Source organism: Musa acuminata, chromosome BXJ3-8 (genome assembly GCF_036884655.1).
Source record: "Musa acuminata AAA Group cultivar baxijiao chromosome BXJ3-8, Cavendish_Baxijiao_AAA, whole genome shotgun sequence".
Lineage (NCBI taxonomy): Eukaryota > Viridiplantae > Streptophyta > Magnoliopsida > Zingiberales > Musaceae > Musa > Musa acuminata.
In genome coordinates, this window is record NC_088356.1 from 39876046 (window position 1) to 39889704 (window position 13659).

At 37.7% G+C, this 13659-nt stretch overlaps 2 protein-coding genes across 5 annotated transcripts; both read left to right on the top strand.

Moving 5' to 3' along the window:
- The first annotated feature begins 592 nt into the window (after positions 1 to 592).
- On the top strand, positions 593 to 7084 carry LOC135645171 (pheophytinase, chloroplastic-like). 2 transcript variants are annotated; one of them, XM_065163299.1, is made up of 9 exons: positions 593 to 924; positions 2173 to 2265; positions 3473 to 3684; positions 4111 to 4255; positions 4343 to 4415; positions 6016 to 6162; positions 6269 to 6394; positions 6474 to 6539; positions 6950 to 7084. In XM_065163299.1, exons 1-8 carry the CDS (start codon positions 665 to 667, stop codon positions 6534 to 6536), a joined length of 1119 nt encoding a protein of 372 aa, XP_065019371.1. In that variant the 5' UTR covers positions 593 to 664; the 3' UTR covers positions 6537 to 6539; positions 6950 to 7084. The 2 variants fall into 2 exon arrangements, with proteins under 2 accessions (XP_065019371.1, XP_065019370.1); XM_065163298.1 differs by lacking the exon at positions 6950 to 7084 and having other exon boundaries at positions 6474 to 6720.
- Positions 7085 to 9040: 1956 nt separating this feature from the next.
- On the top strand, positions 9041 to 13112 carry LOC135644700 (glucan endo-1,3-beta-glucosidase 4-like). Of its 3 annotated transcripts, none has more exons than XR_010498567.1 (5): positions 9041 to 9195; positions 10293 to 10401; positions 11004 to 12260; positions 12608 to 12707; positions 12799 to 12919. XR_010498567.1 is itself a non-coding variant. In XM_065162531.1 (5 exons), the coding sequence occupies exons 2-5, from the start codon at positions 10338 to 10340 to the stop codon at positions 12935 to 12937; spliced, it is 1488 nt and encodes a 495-aa protein (XP_065018603.1). In that variant the 5' UTR covers positions 9041 to 9195; positions 10293 to 10337; the 3' UTR covers positions 12938 to 13112. The 3 variants fall into 3 exon arrangements, 2 of the variants coding, with proteins under 2 accessions (XP_065018603.1, XP_065018604.1); XM_065162531.1 differs by having other exon boundaries at positions 12680 to 12707; positions 12799 to 13112; XM_065162532.1 differs by lacking the exon at positions 9041 to 9195 and adding an exon at positions 9593 to 9614 and having other exon boundaries at positions 12680 to 12707; positions 12799 to 13112.
- The last annotated feature ends 547 nt before the right edge of the window (positions 13113 to 13659 follow it).

The window sequence follows — 13659 nt, forward strand, 5'->3', positions numbered from 1 at the left end:
AAATTATAATAAGACCAAACGTGACTGAATTTAAATTTAGAATGTAGTAAGGTCATTTATTAGAAGCAATAAAATTATAATATATGATAAAAATCGAAGTAGCTAAAATAATGTTCATTTATTAATTTAATATAGAGTATTTTATGATAAAATAGGAGGTTAATTATATAGATTATATCTTGTAATTAATTAGTTTTAATATCTTAAATTTTATATTTTTAAAAATTAAATTAAAAATATATATACTTATGAAAGTAAAATATTTAACCTTATTTCTTCTTTACTAACTTTATATCATTTCGATTTATCACTAAATAATATTTCGTTTCATCACTAAAATTATATGATATTTTTTCAGTAAAATAGAAAAATATATTAAATATTTTATTTTTTAAATATAATAATATTAGAGATCTGATGCTAAAGTTGGCTACAGCTTTCGGCATTGCAACATGATCCAGTCCTTTGGATCAATCGCCGTCATAGCCCGAATTTTGATGCTTTTTTGACCCGTCCATGATCGCGCTTGCTGTTCTGCGTCAAGCAGCAAATCTCAAGCTATTATTCCGTGCTGCTCGGAACGCCAAGCGTCTTTCCCACCTTCGGTCGCTCCAAACCCGAAACGAGAGAGAGAGAGAGAGAGAGAGAGAAGGGCGACACGATCATGGCGAGCCTCGGCTCTCCTTCCCTACCCGTCTCCAATTCCCGTCCTCGTCCTCGTCGCAACCGCGGAGCTAGCCTCGACTCCGGCCGCATGAAAGCCATCTCGATGCCGAAACGTCTCGCCTCCCCTCGGTTCGGTCCAATTGGGTACCGCCACATTCGCTGCTTAACGGATTCGCCGAAAGAGATCGGCTCAGCGAAGCGACCGTCTGATCTCGTGGTTGCCGCTGCCACCGCCCAAGAACCCGAAGTTCGCACCGGGTAATTCCTTCTTGAATTCCTTTATTCTTTGGTTTTGTTTTTTATCAACTGATGTTGGATGAACAAAGATGTAATTTCCTTTTTTATAGGAATATATTGTGCACCTCAATTATGCTTGTAGATTTCAGAGTTAGACCAAGTTGCAGCAAGAGAGATAATTAATTTCCAGCCTCTATTTAGCTATCTTTCCGTAAAGTAAATGCATTAGTCCTTTTCTTCAATCTAGTTGAATAATTGGGATATATCTTCTAAATGGAATGATTCCTAAGGTTATTTCCTTTCTTCTTGCCCTGAACGCTTGTGTTTTGTTTCGAAGGATATTTGAGTAACATGATCACCTGAACTGTGTTGTTAGTCGTCAAAATTAAGCAACACAAGCAATTAACTCTCTCATCCTATGTTAAACTATCCATTCCTAAAACAATTTTTCATTTGTTATATAACAAGTGGAATATTTAATTTTTCCAAAATCATTTTATGGCGTATATGAAGATGCTGTCCTATGATCAGTTCACACCTGGCTATGCAATCTTAATAAACCTGTCATTGTATAAGCGACATGCGCAGTCATGTTTATAGCCCGCTTAAGCATGAACATGCTTTTATAATTCCCCCTAACTACTACTGCCGTATGTGTTTTCCGGGGATTTTGAGGTTAACCTTTAGTTATAACCATTTGATTGAATAATAATTTGTTGACAACATTGCACTTGGGTGTGTTCGGTTGTGTCTCAGTTTGTCCCATGACAATGTGAGAGTATCTCAGGTTAAAGGTTGAATCATGTTGGTTACAGCCTTCTTGATTTGCCCTGTTTGAGGGAATCTCAAGGAAAAACAAATTGTTGGCCGGGTGTGTAAGGACATCAACGACTTATTAATATTCATTTTTGACACAGGAAAATCCTCGTGTCTACTCATTTTTTCTTTCTTTTGCATGTTGGACGTACATACTTGCTTGAAATTTATAAATAAGAAAAATGAAGGACTGGTAAATCAAATTCTCTCAGTAACTGTCAAACATTCCTAAATATTGTGCAAATATAACACAGGTTATGATGTCTCTACCTGTCTATAAAGATTTAGAAAAAAATATATTACTGACCTGTCTATACATGTTTTCTTTTTTACGGCTTGGTTTCATCCAAGTTCTTTGAGGAAAAAAGTATAAAAGAACAGTGGGAACAGCTCGCAAGCATAAATTTGTTGTTTATCTATGATGTCTGATTTTCATTATCTTCTGTCTTACAGAATGTGGAATTGGCGAGGTTATCGTGTTCGTTATCAGTCTGCTGGAGATACAGGCCCATCATTAGTTCTAATTCATGGTTTTGGGGCAAACAGGTGTATATCATATATGATTTGGTTTCCGTTTGCAGACAACTAGATGCCATAGGTATTTTTGTGCACATATTGCTTTAGACAATGATCACATGATAAATTATTGTCTCAGATTGTAAAATTTTTCACTCGAGCTCCATGGTCTTCTTGATGTATCCACTGCTTGTTTCATTTTCCATGTTAAAATTTAATTCTTTTGCACCTGCAGAAGCTTACGAATCCTATATGGATTCTTGTATATGCATTTGTCATGTTTGATATGTATGCTGTACACATCTATCTTTGTGAGCTCACGTGACTGCATGCATATGATGATGCATAGCCTGCTACTATGGGCTCTACAACACCCTCCAACCCCAAACCACCCCCCCCCCTCCTCTCTCTCTCTCTCTCTCTCTCATCTTCTGCATTCCTACAGATTAAGCGAACATTGACATTTTACAAGATTGTGTTCGATTAATTTCTGCTATGAGCAACCATATCCACCACCTCACATAAAATGAGGATGTATCTCAAGACAGGATTTGTAGATCTTGAGCCATAAAGGAAATATCTTTTGTGAGTAGACCTCCATGCAGCATCTCTATAAATGGAGACATTGTACTTTATTACGCAGACTAGTTACATAAAGGTGGATATTCAGTAGCACCAGAATCACCAAAAATGAAATAATCAAGTTCATGGAAGGTTTGTAGTTTCATCTTGCATGGCATACTTAAGAGATTTAGTACATCCAATAAGAGATGGCTTGATAATGACAACAAAGAGGTGAAGAGATTTTTTTTTTTTCAGTTTTCATAAACTAGTTCCGATATAGAGGATCAATGGAAACCTAAGTTTAATTTGGTTACATTAACAAGATCAAATAGAAACAACTGATATTAATGGAGCCATTTCAAAATAGCCAAGAAAAGGACTCTGTTTCATTTGTGGATATTTAAATTTATTGGTTTTGCAGGTTGGAAGTGATGAAACATAATATAATATTTGCCATTGTTGAGTTCAATTGAGCAACATTGATTTCTATGTGCAATGACATACATGTGCAGGATTGCCTCATGCTCACCTCTGTTATTGAATCATTCTATAATTTCTATAATGTTTAGCTATTTTAGAAGCATTAAAAAATTGATTGGATTTTCGAACTATCTTTCTGCTTTTGAATACAATGTCTTCAGATAAAATTGTTGATGTGAGTCTCCTTTTGCAGTGACCACTGGAGAAAAAATATTTCTGTCCTTGCAAAATCAAATAGAGTTTATTCAATTGATCTAATTGGTTATGGTTATTCTGATAAGCCAAATCCACGTGAGATTGGTGTGAATTCGTTCTATACATTTGAGACATGGGCAGATCAGCTGAATGATTTTTGTGCTGATGTGGTCAAAGATCAAGCATTCTTTATATGTAACTCCATTGGGGGTGAGTCTTAAGTCCATCAGTCTTTGGCAATCATTATTTGATATCAGTGATTACAGTCTGATGCAGCACCACAAAAAGAGGTTATGTTGTATTTTTTTTTTCCTTTTTGCATTTCTTCATGATTTTCTTGCAATATTTTTCTTTGTGGAAATACTAGACAATTACAATACTTTTCAGAATCTTTTTTGGAAATCTTTCTTAAATTTTTAATTGATGCCATTCCATCTATATGCTTAAGCTGATAGATAAGAATGATATATGATATTATAATCTTAAATCTTTCCCTCACGTGTGGATGGCATATAGATGGAATTAGAAAATATTGGTGAAGGGTGTAGAATGGATACTTCTTGATAGCCTGCTGGACCTTTGGAAGGAGAGATTTCCAATCTTAGTAATTTATTTATATGCTAAATATATTCACAGGAGTTGTTGGCCTTCAGGCAGCAGTTATGCAGCCTCAGATCTGCAAGGGTATCATTCTACTGAATATTTCCTTAAGATTGCTCCATATAACGAAGCAGCCTTGGTATGGAAGACCTTTTATAAGGTCATTTCAGAGCCTTTTGAGGTAGATACTTGTGCCCATGAACAATCTCATTCTTTCTTGTCATGGATCCATGATCACTCTCAAAGATTGGAGATTTTATTGACATAGGAATACAGCTGTTGGAAAGCTTTTCTTCAAGGCAGTTGCCACGCCAGACTCTGTTAGAAGCATTCTTTGCCAGGTGATCTTTTCAGACAGAACTTCACATTACATTAATGTCCATCTTAAACAACATTAAATTTTATTACCATGATTAAGTTTTCTATTTTTGGTTCTAATATTGTTAAGCTAGATACATGAATTCTAAAACATAATAGGCACAAATTTGTTATTTCTTTTTCTGGCATCACATACAGCAAAAATGTAATACTTTGAAGTTTGAATATCATTAAACCAGCAGCTTAAATAGTAACTTTTTTCTCGAAAAACAGCATAGAGCATTTCACTAACTTTGCTCTTCAAGCATTCCGTTTCTGGGTCATGGAGAAGGCAAAATTTTAGTGCTTAGCAGCCTGTAATGCCTCCATTTCTGCCATGCCTAATTCCTTTCCTTCATGCACCACAATACCGTCCCATTCTTTGACAGATAGGTTGAGATACTCAAGTGTGATTAAAGAGGTAAATTGGGATGCCATCATCTGTGCATTGTACCTTTTTAATACCAATTGAACTGTACTTTAGGAAAAAATTTCCGACATCTCCCCAAGTAATTTGACTCTTGTTAACTTGAGCTAACTCATTGTCAACCTAAAAAACACCATCGTGGCATTTATCTCGTGATTGTTGGTTTGGTCAGAGTTGAGCAAACCCAATATAAGGTCAACTTTGTTGGTTTAGCATTGGGGGAATGTGTTGTATAGAGCTAGTCGTTTCATTTTGACATGCCTGATAGATGATTTAACTCTATATATACATACACACACATAGAGAGAGATAGAGTTGTACTAGAATTGTAATGGTAGACTTGAGTCTCAATCCTATAAACTCGAAACCAATCATGGAATTTGTAAATTGAATATTAGCTCTGTTAAGATGACCTATAGGTTTTGTACAATCTAGAACATATGCATCAAGTGAAGGAAAAAATAATTAATTCTAATGGCATAAAGTATCTTAATTTGGTTGAAAGTATAGAAGTATCAGAATAAGTAGGATTTCTACATATATTCATTCATCTAATAATAGCTAGATCTGAATCAATCATTTCAATCATTAATTAAATTGGCTTAGTTTCTTATACAATTCATTTTGTGTTAGTTTGATGAACACCAAAGATGTATCCAGTTATATGACTTTTAAATATAAATGTTTTAATATTTAAACATTGCAGATCATATTCGACAAATAGACTTTCAGGCTGAAGCCTCAATTAATCATGAGGTGTCAGGATTGAGGCCTAGATCCTCTTGTTAGGACTCTCTCTCTCTCTCTTTCTATATATATATATATATATGTATATGTATATATATGTATATGTATGTATGTATGTGTATTTATTTATATATATGTATATATATATATATATGTATGTATGTATGTATGTATGCATATTTATTTATATATATGTGAGATACAAAGACAACATAAAGATATTATCTCTATTGTCTTTGTCTAATATTCTTTGTTCCCTGATAAACATACTTAAATTGATAGTTGGTGTCCTTTGTGATGCAGTAATCTTTAAAATTTAAATATCCTAGCTATATTTCACAGGTTATATTTGGCAGTTTCTATATCTGCAGGTGGTCTTCTTTTAGTGGTTCTAACTAGATTCTTTTCAGTGTTATCATGACACATCGATGGTGACAGATGAACTAGTTCAGATTATCCTGCAGCCAGGACTTGAACCTGGTGCAGCTGATGTATTCCTCGAGTTCATCTGCTATTCAGGTGGTCCTCTGCCTGAAGAATTGCTTCCAAAAGTGAAGGTCAGTGAAGAGGTTCTCACTGTACAATGTATCCTTTTTTTCCTGCACGTCATTTTTTATAATGCGTAACCACTATAATTTTCTCGTACTGTTTCGTTTACTTCAGTGTCCGGTTTTGGTTGCGTGGGGTGACAAGGACCCATGGGAGCCTGTTGAACTTGGAAAACTGTATGCGGAGTTTGGTGTAGTAGAGGATTTTGTCATCCTCCCCGATGTCGGCCACTGCCCACAGGTTCTTCATCGACTTTCTGTTGCACTGAATTTAAGTCTGTTGACAACATCCTCCTTGACAACCATTTTTTTCTTTGCAGGATGAAGCTCCAGATCTCGTGAATCCCTTGATTCAATCATTTGTCGAGCGGCATACGCCATGAAACGTATGTGCTCGCTTCTGATTTCTGATATATATTTTTTTCTCTCCCACCATAAGCAATATTCCTAAATGTTCATAGCACAATTTTTCACTAGACCACCAGAAGTTGAGAGAGAACTTTCCTGAGACTGATACCTCAGTTACGTGAACTTGAGTTTAATAGATTTTGAATTCTTTCGTTGTTCTTTCGTTCTTCTTCTTTCAAATGATATGGTCATTATTTTCTTAACAGAAATTCTTGAATATGGTAAGTAAAATGGTATCGACAATGAATTTATTTTCCTTAATCTCAAAACGACACTTTTCTAATGAATATATTTTTGGTAATTTACTTCTGCCCATTATCTGCCTGTTCCTGACATAATCAGAATGCTGACCTTCTCATGTTTGTCAACTGATGCTATTACCTCGCAGACTTCCAGCAGAAAGTTTCCATGATGCAGGTCACAGTCCTTCGTTTTGCGGCGGTATCCACGAAATCAATTTAATTTTTACATGTGAAGTGAGCAGCCTCAAAAACACTTCAAGATGAGTACTCAAAAACTTAAGACTAAATAGGTTTGAATCAGGTGAAGCTGATGTCTCCTCCTAATACAATCGCTTGCTATCTTTTCGAAATAAAGTGCACTGGTTGCCAATGATACAAACAAACCTCTCCAAGTTCAAAACATCAACCAAAAAGTTGGTGATGATGATCTCAGTTGGTAAGTAAGAGCATGACCTCCTTTGTTTTTAGGTCCCTCTGTGCCCTGTTCTCTTCTTGCCTTGTGTAGAATCATGCGCTTCATTCGGACACGATGACATGCACATTAGGTTAGGATCTGTGGCTTGGAAGTTAGGAAGACTACAAAAGAGGAAGAGGCCCAACACATTGTTTGTTTGTTACACGTCACCCTAATTAATTAATACCCGCTCAATTGCCCTGTAAAGTACATGTAAGAGAACAATAAACGCCAATTTCTTCTCCAAATAAATTATCTTTTTTTTTTTATTTCAGAGCGTCCCTTTTTATCAAATTTAAATCAAAAAAGGTAAAAAGAACTATGCACAACAGGAAGAAAAGCTTTGGTCCGATCTAAAAGAGAAGGGCATGGGGTGTGTGTACCGAGGAGCCCTCCTTTTAAGCTGTCAAACTTGACATCTTCTTCCCCACCCAGGCAAAAGCAGCAAGGCAGCAGCGACATGTGATCCACCACCACCACAACCAGCTAAACCCCGACGATTCTTGAGGTTGTGTTCTCTGGGACACCATGTCCCAAGGCAGGGTAAAAATCTGGGTCCAGCCATGAAATTTCCACACGACTTACACTGACCTGTGGGAGGCTGGGACCAGCGACCGGGCCCACTCCGGAGCTGCTGGCCCCATCCCTCATCGCCCACTGGAAAGGTCACTCGAGATTTGTAGACAGTGACTCCTAATGAAGTACAAGTCCAGAGAGAGACGCTCGAGGAGTTTGAATGCGAACAACAGAAAGAAAAGAAAGGATCCAATTCTAAAATTCACTGAAAAAGCCATCGTCTCTGGTCCCCCCCCCCAAAAAATAATAATAATAATATCTCAGGATCGAAAATTCTGCTTCGTGACAGAATTGATCGAACCTAATCTGATCAGATTGTATTGGTAATAATTCCTTACAGGTGAACCTAAAAATATTACCATGTTCAATCAATCCAACGTAATTGGGACGTTGAACGATCCGGAAAGGTTGGTGAAGTCATAATGCTATGATGTGTCCATGCAATCTCATATCCTACTCATGATATATTATTATGGATGGTATCAAGTTATGGCTATGATACAGAAACTTAGAGAGAGAGAGAGTGAAGTTATGCACGTTGGCAGTCGGCGAAATCTTGCAACGTGTGATGCACTTGTGCTTCACCACCATCCACCTTGAGATGAGCTGAGTTGTGAGAGTGAATGGAATAGGAGCATCAATGTATCATTCTTCGTTGAACGATGAACTCAAGTCAAAGTATTAAACTCTTGTGTTTGGCTTTTCTCGGACAATGAGATCCGATCAACCATTGAAATGGTGTGTGTGGAGGTGTTCGTGGGGAATAATGATGATGAGGATGTGTGGGAGGTGACCCTTGAATAGCTTCTAAACTTGCTTTGGAGGAAGATGCCATTTAATAGCAGGCACTGTGTGCCATTTAACCAAATAATAGATTTAAAGCAACCTACCTCCATGTGTTCCTTTCACTGCTCCGAGCTAATTATTGTAATGGTAACTGTTGCTGCAGCTGCTGCTCTCTCTCTCTCTGCCACCGGACGGCATGCATGAGGTTCTTGGAGAGAGGTGTTGAGATAAATAAAGAAGAGTAAAACCCAGAACCCTCTTTGGATTCCCCATAGATCTTCTAAACTGCACATGCTGTCTCCGCCTTTACCACTCCCATAAAAGCTCTTTGACAGCAATCTCTCTCTCTCTCTCTCTCTCTCTTTTCTGCTTGGCTGTAGCGCACCCATAGCCTTTTGTCTTCTTCCTCCTCTTTTTTTATTGTTTTTTCCTTTACTCCAAAGAACTCTTTTTTCTTCTTCTTCTTCTTCATATAAGGGCTTAAAAAGGCCTTTTTCCTCTCTTTTTCTTCTTTTTGGGAGGGTTGTTGAGCTAGAACAGACACACACTTCTTGAGCTCTCGAGTAGTCGAAACAGGTGCTATTTCTTTCTTAGCCTTTTCTTTTTTCTTGCTTATGATTTTTCTCTCTGTTATTTTTTTGTCCCTCAAGTTTCTGATATGCTTGATGGTTTTAGTGGAAATGAGATATCTGTCATTGGTAGCTTTAGATCTGTACTTTTAACTTTTATTTTGTTGGAAGTTGGAGATCAACCCAAAGTTCACTGTCAATTAGATAATGCTTTGCTCCCTCATTTCTCTGATCTTCTGTTTCTTCAAGGCACTCAAAGTAATAAAAATCTCGGTTGAACTGATTGCTTTCCATTTTGTGCTATTTGATTTGAAGTATCAACTATTGTAGATTGTCTCGTGAGATTGCTTGGCTGGGAGGAACTAGCTATGTTTGTCTCCGGGAGTTAAAGAGGCAGATTGTACGAATGCTTTAGCTTGCCTTGAGGTTTGTTGTTCTTAAAAATGAGTCACTGCTGGTATGGTTGGATTTGTGGATTCATATCTATAGGTAGAAATCGCCCTAAGAGAAATCCATTGGTAGAAATCACCCTATTGGTATTTGGATCAGGAAAATGGTGAGATTTATCTTGTAGTTAGCAGTCAATTTTAGTTTCCAACATTCTTTTTCTTTTTTGACTCGAATGAGATGTGTGTCTATAGGTAGAAATCACCCTAAGAGAAATCGATAGTAATCGGATTAGGAAAATGGTAAGATTTATCTTGTAGTTAGCAGTCAAATTTAGTTTCCAACATTCTTTTTCTTTTATGACTCAGATGAGATGTGTGTGTTTTGGAGGCATAAAGAAACATCAGTTCAGATACCTCAGTATGATGAGGAGCTTGGCTTCTGGATTCTTTGCACATGTTTCGAATCTTGTGAGAGCATAATATTGTTCTTGACATCCACCTCACCGCCAAAATTTGTCCATGAACTTATAATTGATTAGTTCCTTTGTTATTATACTTGAAATCTTGGCACTAAATTTGTATACTGTGTATTCTCTGAGCTGCAAATTCGTGAAAGAGGATTTGTATCTTATCTGCCACAACAATTTGCCATTTTCTCTGTTTCTCATCGTCCTATTTGTGGACCTTACTAAACTATTGAATTTGGTTGTTGAAGTGGCAATCATCGTCAGAGTTCGAATTGTGAAGTTTGTTTAGCCAGATGCGTACTGGAAAATGGGAGAAAATCGTGTTGCTTCTTATTTTTCTGTTCTCAAGTGCATCAGGTATTAGACTTCCAACTCTACTTTGTGAATTGCGAGCAACATTTGATTTTAGTTCAGAATAGTTTTGCAAACACTTTTGAAGTCATAGATTTTAGATCATTTGACGTCTACTCGAACAAGATTGCATGCATTTCAGGGTCACTTTGGTTTGTTTCTCTTGATTGATTCTACATGGAAGTTCTTGGTGTTTCCTTATTGGTTTGCAAAGATATGAATTCTGTGTTTCTTTGGTGAGAATTCTTTGTGCTTAATGTTTTATTTCCATAAATGTTCGTCTTATGGAGGTTGTATGGTCACTTTCGAAAGAAAAAAAAAAAAATTAAATCAGCATTTGGTAGCTCATGTTATTATTTTTCCAAAATCAAAATATCTTCTTTATGTCAATTAGTCAAGTGTATAGGAGACAACTACATAGAGAACCTAATTTTATTCACTTCATGTTGATGGCATTCTGTTTTTCTCTGCAATTCTTCAAGATTTTAGAATTATTGCATTTGTTTTTCGAACTAGAGCATTCTAAGTTCCTCTCATTCTATTTGTAGCCTGCTACTCTCGTCTGCTGTCTGCTTACGTTTTGAGTTGATGATCTCACAAATTTTTAGGTGCATTTATTGGGATTAATATTGGCACTCAGATGTCCAGCTTGCCATCGGCAGCAGAAATTGTGTCGATTCTGAAAACTCAGCAGATTAAACACGTACGCTTGTTTGATGCTGACCACCAAATGCTGAATGCTCTTGCAAACACTGGAATAGAGGTCACGGTTGGGGTCCCCAATGACCAGCTGCTACGAATAGGAGAGTCTAGATCAGAAGCAGCTAACTGGATAAACAAAAATGTAGCTGCATTTGTTCCTGCGACTAACATCACTTGTATCGCTGTTGGCAATGAGGTCCTCACAACCATCCCAAATGCTGCTTTAGTTCTTGTTCCAGCTATGCAATTCCTCCAATCTGCTCTCGTGGCAGCAAACCTTAACTTTCAGGTCAAAGTTTCGAGCCCACAGTCGATGGACATGATTCCCAAACACTTTCCTCCATCGACAGCCACCTTCAACTTATCGTGGAACTCCGTAATGTATCAGTATCTTCAGTTCTTGAAGAATACAGGATCTTCTTTCATGCTAAATGCACAGCCTTATTATGCTTACGCCAAGGGACAGGGCATTTTCCCTCTAGAGTATGCTCTTTTCCGGCCGCTAGATCCGAACAATCAGATTGTGGACCCCAATACAAATTTCCAGTACACAAACATGTTTGACGCGATGATTGATGCTGCTTATTACTCCATGCAATCACTCAATTTTTCTAATATTCCGGTGACCGTGATGGCCTCGGGGTGGCCATCGCTAGGTGGAACCAGCGAGCCAGAAGCCAATATTGACAATGCATTGGCCTACAACAGCAATCTTATCCGCCATGTGCTAAATGGTTCTGGCACACCAAGCCAGCCAACCACATCCGTTAGCGCATATGTCCATGAGCTGTTCAACGAGGATGTCCGACCTGGCCCTGTGTCTGAGAAGAACTGGGGGATATTTGCTTCCAATGGGACTGCTGTGTACTCTCTGAAATTTGGGCATCTAGCCGAGTCTAGTGCAGAGTCGACAGGTTTGGTCGGAGTTTTCTGTGTCGCAAACTCTAGTGCAGACTCCAATGCGCTGAAGAAAGGGTTGGATTGGGCTTGTGGACCTGGTTCGGCAAACTGCACAGCCATCCAGCAAGGGCAACCGTGCTATGAAGCCGACAATCTCGTAGCTATTGCCTCCTACGCATACAATGACTACTACCACCGAACACAAGCGAGTGGCGGTAGCTGCAACTTTGGTAACACAGCCATGATTACCACGACCGATCCCAGTAAGTTCCTTTCACTTAAAATGGGTATACGAATATAAATGTTTTCGAATCACATTAGAAGGCTGAACACCGTTGGAATGGGTATCGAAAGGAGGCATTCACAGAAACAAGAATTCATATAGATAGGTTTTGGTGACTCCACCAAAACCTATCTATAATCATTGTATTATTTTTGCAATCACTATCTTTTTGTCCTAAAAAATGGTTCCGATTATCATGAGTAGACTGTTCCAGTTAGCGACAGCATATATCATCTCGATGTAAATTCGATAGGTAGTTTATTCATTGGAACATGCATGCACATATTTCGACTGGATTACTCGTATCTTTCTTTCTTTCATTCTCAGTTTAACTCACATTCGTTTGCGACCGAAACCCTAATATTGCCATTTCTTCTACCCGATTGGATACGTTTGCAGGCCATGGCTCATGTATCTTTGCTGGAAGGTGAGTGATGAGGGAAATATTTTTTGAAGTTAATTTTGCAAAAAGGTTATACATTATTGTGGTTTCTTATAACCATCGGTCGCAATTGCAGCTCAGGGTCAAGCACCAGCTCGACCGAGGGTACGACACCCAGCGCCTTTGGACCGGTAGGTGCGCTTAGCGGGACTTCGAGACTGCAGTTTGTCTCCTCCGAGTTTCTAATCGCATTCCTGTTAACCTTTCTTGTTTGACATGTAAAATTACATCGAATTATCGCTTCAGTTTTGCCAAGAAACTGAAAGAATATTGTCATCGTAACAGCCAACCAATGGTGAGTTTTTAGAGTCCATTCGTCCATCCGTAACCCCAATTGGTCCTTCTACTCATGGTATAAATTTTTTAGAGGTCTGGATTCTTCTTTTTCCACTTGCTGTCTTGTTGATCTTGGACTCGCGATCAAGATAGGCTATGCACTTTCAGAGTAAATGTGACACTTCTGCAACCTAAATATTTCATGGTTATTGATTGCTGAAACATGAGAAACATAGACATGTCTTTACTCTCTAACTTTGTTGTTCGTCTTTTATTTGATGTGTAGGTTTTTTCCCATTAGTACTGTAAAGTTGAAATTTTTTGGAATATACTATTGCGGGGAAAACCATAATTTCTTTCGAATTTGGAGTAAATTTGGCAAAGGTTTTTCTGATCATATGTCGAAGAACATTTTCAACAGCATGGAACATTTTGATATATGGGTTGATCAAAAAACGCAATCAATTAGCTGCAATGGTAATGATGGGAGTGTCATGAACTCATCATTATCCATTTCCGAAGCCAATTAAGTACTTACCTAATTGATCTCAAATCAATTCAAGAAACCTATTTGACGATTAACTATCTGCAAAAGAGTCTTTTCTTACGTTGTTGACTTGAGCATTAAAAGAGGCAAACGGCTTTCACGATCTTCATGTCA

Excerpts from the sequence above, each read along its gene's own strand:
- LOC135645171 (XM_065163299.1), top strand. The coding sequence starts at position 665 with ATGGCGAGCCTCGGCTCTCCTTCCCTACCCGTCTCCAATTCCCGTCCT. Across the intron at positions 3,685-4,110 it reads TATATGTAACTCCATTGGGG|GAGTTGTTGGCCTTCAGGCA; the intron begins GTGAGTCTTAAG and ends ATATATTCACAG. Across the intron at positions 4,416-6,015 it reads TTAGAAGCATTCTTTGCCAG|TGTTATCATGACACATCGAT; the intron begins GTGATCTTTTCA and ends GATTCTTTTCAG.
- LOC135644700 (XM_065162531.1), top strand. The coding sequence starts at position 10,338 with ATGCGTACTGGAAAATGGGAGAAAATCGTGTTGCTTCTTATTTTTCTG. Across the intron at positions 10,402-11,003 it reads TCTGTTCTCAAGTGCATCAG|GTGCATTTATTGGGATTAAT; the intron begins GTATTAGACTTC and ends ACAAATTTTTAG. Across the intron at positions 12,708-12,798 it reads TCATGTATCTTTGCTGGAAG|CTCAGGGTCAAGCACCAGCT; the intron begins GTGAGTGATGAG and ends TCGCAATTGCAG.